Raw genomic sequence first — 6,052 nt, 5'->3', positions numbered from 1 at the left:
GGCTGGGGATTTGAACCCGCCACCTTAGGTGTACGTGGCTGGCGCCTTAGCCGGTTGAGCTATAGGCGCCGAGCCCAAAGGGCATTTTCAAATGTGGATTTCTCAGTCCCTGAGACTCCCGTTTTGGTTTCTCCCTCCTTTTTATGAGGAGAGACTTGAGCTCTGGACAGTGTTAGAGCCAGGCCATATCCTGCTGTGCAGAGCCTCTGCTCCAGGCAGAGGTTGGCACTCAGGCTTCTGTGTCCCATGTCAATGGCGTGAGGATGTAGGCACTGTGGCTGTGTCCCTGGGTGACCACAAATCCAGCAAGATCCTTTTTGTGGTTGAGGAGAGGGGGATGCAGGGTGCTCAGTCAGTGGAGCCTTTACCCCGCTGGCAGAGGAGTCCAGGGAAGTGGGAGTGGGGGTGGGGGCTATGCACCTAGCACTGCCCCTGGGGTCTAGGACACCCAGAATCCCACTCCTGGACTTGAGCACCTGAGGAATAGGCTCCTGAATGAACAAAGTGGAGTAAGTGTGTGTCCTGTTCTATGCTGAGACAAAGAGCTCCACAGCAGGGCCCTGCTCTGAGAGCCCACCTGCCTCCTGTTCCCTGTCCCTCCCACTCCCAAGCTGCCTTTTTGGACAGATCATAACCCTCTGATGTGTTACCCAGAGCTTTTTGGTGCATATTCTTCGTACTACTGTCTGTCAGGGATGGGGTGTGGGTGTGGGGGTACTGCTTGAATTTAAGTTTTGGGGCGCCAACTTTCTCAAATAGAAAACCAATGATTTGTTTTCTCTATTCACTTACATATGCTTAACGGGCTTTAAAGGTGTAAATGAAACCTAGGTCTTAACTAATTTGGTGGCTTTTAATTTTTGACTAGGAATAAATATATCCTGCTTCATCTTTTTCTTTTCTATAATCATATGGACCCCATAAAAGAAAACTTCTCACTTTATACAAATGGCATGTTCAATCTGCAGCAATTGGTTAGTAGTTTAGGGGACAGTAGAATGGAAGGGATTTTTGATAGCACTTTGGGGTGAGAACTATCTGCATGGAGTTGTAGCTAAGCAAAATCTAAGTGATTTTTAAAACAAATTCTTGCAATTTCCCTGTAAAATATACTGCTATATAAAATAACATGTTTATATGCAGTAATGCTTATTTAATTTTGTCCCCTCATTAAGTTAAGATACAGATACTCTTTTTAAGAAACCATTTTATCTGTGCTGTTTGAGATCTTTTATAATGGGTTCAGAGTCATTATGACTGTTCAGATTTCCGTCTGCACTGTAAACGCCTAAAATTTTATGTGTCTTTCTTGTAATACATGTAGAGTAGTAAGTTTTCCAAGTGGAGAAGTATTGTACTTCTAACATGATGTTTTGTTTTACAGAATTCAATTCGTCATAATCTGTCCCTACACAGCAAGTTCATTCGCGTGCAGAATGAAGGAACTGGAAAAAGTTCTTGGTGGATGCTCAATCCAGAGGGCGGCAAGAGTGGGAAATCCCCCAGGAGGAGGGCTGCATCGATGGACAACAACAGCAAATTTGCCAAGAGCCGAAGCCGGGCTGCCAAGAAAAAAGCATCCCTCCAGTCTGGCCAGGAGGGTGGCGGGGACAGCCCTGGATCTCAGTTTTCCAAGTGGCCTGCAAGCCCTGGTTCTCACAGCAATGATGACTTTGATAACTGGAGTACATTTCGCCCTCGAACTAGCTCAAATGCTAGTACTATTAGCGGGAGACTTTCCCCCATCATGACTGAACAGGATGATCTTGGAGATGGGGATGTGCATTCGATGGTGTACCCACCCTCTGCCTCAAAGATGGCCTCCACTCTGCCCAGTCTGTCTGAGATAAGCAATCCTGAAAACATGGAAAACCTTTTGGATAATCTCAACCTTCTGTCATCACCAACATCGCTAACTGTTTCAACCCAGTCTTCACCTGGCACTATGATGCAGCAGACACCTTGCTACTCATTTGCACCGCCAAACACCAGTCTGAATTCACCCAGCCCAAACTACCAGAAATATACATATGGCCAATCCAGCATGAGCCCTTTGCCCCAGATGCCTATGCAAACACTTCAGGACAACAAATCCAGTTATGGAGGTATGACTCAGTATAACTGTGCACCAGGGCTGTTAAAAGAGTTGCTTACTTCTGACTCTCCTCCCCACAATGACATTATGGCTTCAGTTGATGCTGGGGTAGCCCAAACCAGCAGCCGGGTTCTGGGCCAGAATGTGATGATGGGCCCTAATTCGGTCATGTCAACCTATGGCAGTCAGGCATCTCATAACAAAATGATGACTTCCAGCTCCCACACCCATCCTGGACATGCTCAGCAAACATCTGCAGTTAATGGGCGTGCTCTGCCCCATGCAGTGAACACCATGCCTCACACCTCGGGTATGAACCGTCTGACCCCAGTGAAGACATCTTTACAAGTGCCTCTGCCCCACCCCATGCAGATGAATGCCCTGGGGGGCTATTCCTCAGTGAGCAGCTGCAATGGCTATGGCAGGATGGGCGTTCTCCATCAGGAGAAGCTCCCGAGTGACTTGGACGGCATGTTCATTGAGCGCTTGGACTGTGACATGGAATCCATCATCCGGAATGACCTCATGGATGGAGACACGTTGGATTTTAACTTTGACAATGTGTTGCCCAACCAAAGCTTCCCACACAGCGTCAAGACGACGACACATAGCTGGGTGTCAGGCTAAGAGTTAGTGAGCAGGTAAGTTCACCCCAATATCAAAAGACCTTTTGAAAGATAGAGCTTAAAAGAGAGGAGTGCTGTCACCTGCCAGGTGCCTTCCCCCGGCCAGGACTTTGATGTCAGCTGACTGCCCCTTGCAGAGACGCATCTTTATCATTCGTTCTCTGTGCTTTTTGCAGCTTATCAATTTTTCTTTTGAGCTTAAGCCTAGGAAGCTTCCTTTAACTGCTTTAAAGATTTCTTTTTGACAGTTAGATGGCTGCCTCTTTTTAGTAGCTCTTTAATAAATGAATATATTTGATACAAATCAAATGCTGAAGGGTTTTTTGTAAAGTGGAATTTTCCCCCCACAGACGATTTTAGAGCTCGTTGAGAAAGCTCGAACTTTTTGCCCCTAGTATGTCTGTCACTGAATGTAAGTTGAACTGATTTTAATTTAGTTGTGTTTTCATTGTGTATATGTGTTGTATGTGTTTTTTTTTTCCTCCCCAGGCTACACTTAAAAGTCCTTCAGATTGTCTGCCGGCAGGAACTGAGAGAAGCAGTCCAAAGATGTCCTTAAGATGTCCTTCACCAACCCCTTTAGTTTTCTTGATTTAAAAACAACAACAATAACAACAACAAAAAACCTTCCTCTTTTTCCTTTCGTCAGACTTGGCAGCAAAGACGTTTTTCCTGAACAGGATGTTTGCCCGAGGTTTGCAGGTTATGTGCTGCTGTAGATAAGGACTGTGCCATTGGAAATTTCATTACAATGAAGTGCCAAACTCACTACACCATATAATTGCAGAAAAGACTTTCGGATCCTGGTGTGCTTTTGAGTTTTGTATATATAAGCAGTAGATACAGAATTGTATGTGTGTGTGTTTTTGTTTTCTTTTTTTTTTTTAATATCCATTTGGTCCAAGACAGTTTATACTCCTTTTTGTAATACTGTGATGGTCTCATGTCTTGATAACTTAAACTTTTGTTTGTACTACCTGTGTTCTGCTGAGCTGATGGATCACACAGAACTGAGATCTCTGTTCTGCGCCTCCACTGAACAGCTCTGGGCCTGTTCACATTGCCACAGAATTCACATGAGAACCAAGTAGCCTGTTACCAATCTGCTGAATTAACGGACTTGTCAAACTTTTGGAAGAAACAAGAAAATAAATTAAATGCCAGCCTTGTACAGGTCTTTTCTATATATTTTTTTTTATTTTGTTATTTGCAGATTTGTACAAACATTTAAATGGTTCTAATTTCCAGATAAATGATTTTTGATGTTATTGTTGGGACTTGAGATCATTTTTGGAATAGATACTGAACTGTAATGTTTTTTCCTAAAAACTAGAGTCTACTTGTTACATAGTCTGCTTGTAAATTTGTGGAATCACAGGTATTTGGGACAACATTCATAATTTTCATTTTGTATTTCTAACTGGATTAGTACTAATTTTATACATGCTTAACCGTAACTGGTTTGTACACTTCGGGATGCTAATTGGTGATGTTTCTGACTAATCTTAAATCATTGTAATGAGTACTTGGATATTCAACATTTTGGGCCCTATTTGGCCAGAAAAGTGATGTATAGTTTTGGACACTTTGTGTTTCCTATTTAGGAGAACTTAGTATGTTCTCATGTGTGTATTTTAAAGAAATTTCATCTGCTTCTGGTGAACCGTGCACATCACACAGTGTCAGGCCTTCTGGTGGGTGCCTGTGTGCTGCGTTGCTAGTTACTCCTGGGAGGCCTCATAATGTTTGTAGTCAGAAAGGGAGTGATGCCTCTAGAATGATGCTGCTTGTCAGACTGTGGGTCTTCATCAGCCTCTCTTTGAATTTAGTTTCTGCAAAACTTTCCCCTCACAATCCTGTGCTCTGACTTGATCGGGGAAGTCCGGCTTTGTGGCTGTGCCCTGAGCAGTGCTGCTGGCCCTCTTCGTCCCTCTGCCTGCAGGTTACTCAGGACACTGTGGAAGTTTTAAGTTGAAGGAGGGAATTTAAAAAATGGGACTTGAGTGATGCGTAGAATGCTTTGTGTTTATAAGTACAGATGACCCCAAAATGGAATAAAGCTTGTTTAAAAATTGGGGCAATTAATTGAAAACCAGCAAGCCAGCTGTAAGTTGTGCATTTGAATTGATTTTAAAAGCCTTGGCTTAAGTTAAGAATTTGAAAATTTCTTCGGCCTTGTAGAAACCTAAAATAAAATTCTAATCATATTTTAATAATTTCTAATTACCTGTAACTGACAGACCAAGTTAATTGGCTTTGGGTCCTACTCAATCTGTCAGTATTTTTAAGTCATGTGGAAAGCCCAAAGTCATCAGAATAAAGGGAAGAGATACACACCGGTGTTCCTCTTGCCTTCTTGAGAAGGGTCTGATTTCTGTGTACACAGCCCAGATCATACTGGTTTTGTCTTGTGTGCCAATTGCATTTCCATTGGCTTGGTTTTCCCTACGTGTATGACAAGAAGATGAGTGTTCCTGACAGACTTCCTGTAGGAGGCCAGTACTATTATAAGCTTCCAAGTGTGACTCTTTAAAAATAAATTTGTTGTGCAGGCTCAGTGCCCCTAGCACAGTGGTTATGGCGCCAGACACATATACCGAGGGTGGTTGGTTCGAACCTGGCCCCAGCCAACTAAACTACTACAACAACAACCTCCCCCCACCCCCTCCAAATAGCCGGGTCGTGTCGGGTGCCTGTAGTCCCAGCTACTTGGTAGGCTGAGGCAAGAGAATCACTTAAGCCCAAGAGTTTGAGGTTGCTGTGATGCCACAGCACTCTACTGAGGACAACATAGTGAGACTCTATCTCAAAAATAAATAAAATAAATTTTGTTGTACAGCCGGTGCCCACCATCTTCATTGTAGGGCACACCAAGATATGGTTGGGTTTTGAAACTTTAGCCCCTTGAAGCAGCACCTCCTGTGTGGAATGGAATTTTTTGTGCCAGAGTACTCACGTTCTCAGTTCTCGTTACTGTGGACTTTTCTTTTGTATGGTTATTGCACTGTTACACAAGAGCCTCAGAGCCCCACATTTGTTCATTAGAGAAGCAGCTGCAGCTGAAATAACTATTAAAATCTCAACCCTTCATAGAGTGGTGCATTTTCCTCCTGAGTCTCTGTAACCCCCTCCCCCTCAATTTTTCTTTGCTTTGAAATCTTAACATGAATCCTGCCTCTCCTGGTACACTGAAGTCCAAAGAAAGGCATCTTGTCTGTCTGGAAAGCAAACATTATTTGGCCTCTGGTAGCTCTTTTCTATAAGAATACTGACTTTCTGGAGTAATGAGTATATCAGTTACTGTACATGATTGCTTTGTGAAATGTGCAAA

At 43.4% G+C, this 6,052-nt stretch overlaps 1 protein-coding gene across 1 annotated transcript in view; it reads left to right on the top strand.

The window, feature by feature from the left end:
* FOXO1 (forkhead box O1) overlaps positions 1-3,892 on the top strand; it is a 110,773-nt gene extending 106,881 nt beyond the window's left edge. Inside the window, exons 2-3 of the mRNA XM_012811350.2 lie at positions 1,385-2,736; positions 3,211-3,892. Of these exons, the coding sequence (XP_012666804.2) occupies positions 1,385-2,722 (1,338 nt within the window). The 3' untranslated portion in view covers positions 2,723-2,736; positions 3,211-3,892. The remainder of the gene's footprint in view (positions 1-1,384; positions 2,737-3,210) is intronic.
* The last annotated feature ends 2,160 nt before the right edge of the window (positions 3,893-6,052 follow it).

Source organism: Otolemur garnettii, unplaced genomic scaffold (genome assembly GCF_000181295.1).
Source record: "Otolemur garnettii isolate 467f Iridium unplaced genomic scaffold, OtoGar3 scaffold00154, whole genome shotgun sequence".
In the NCBI taxonomy this organism is placed as follows: Eukaryota; Metazoa; Chordata; class Mammalia; order Primates; family Galagidae; genus Otolemur; species Otolemur garnettii.
Note: the sequence above shows the minus strand (reverse complement) of the source record. Positions and strands in the feature narration are given on the sequence as shown.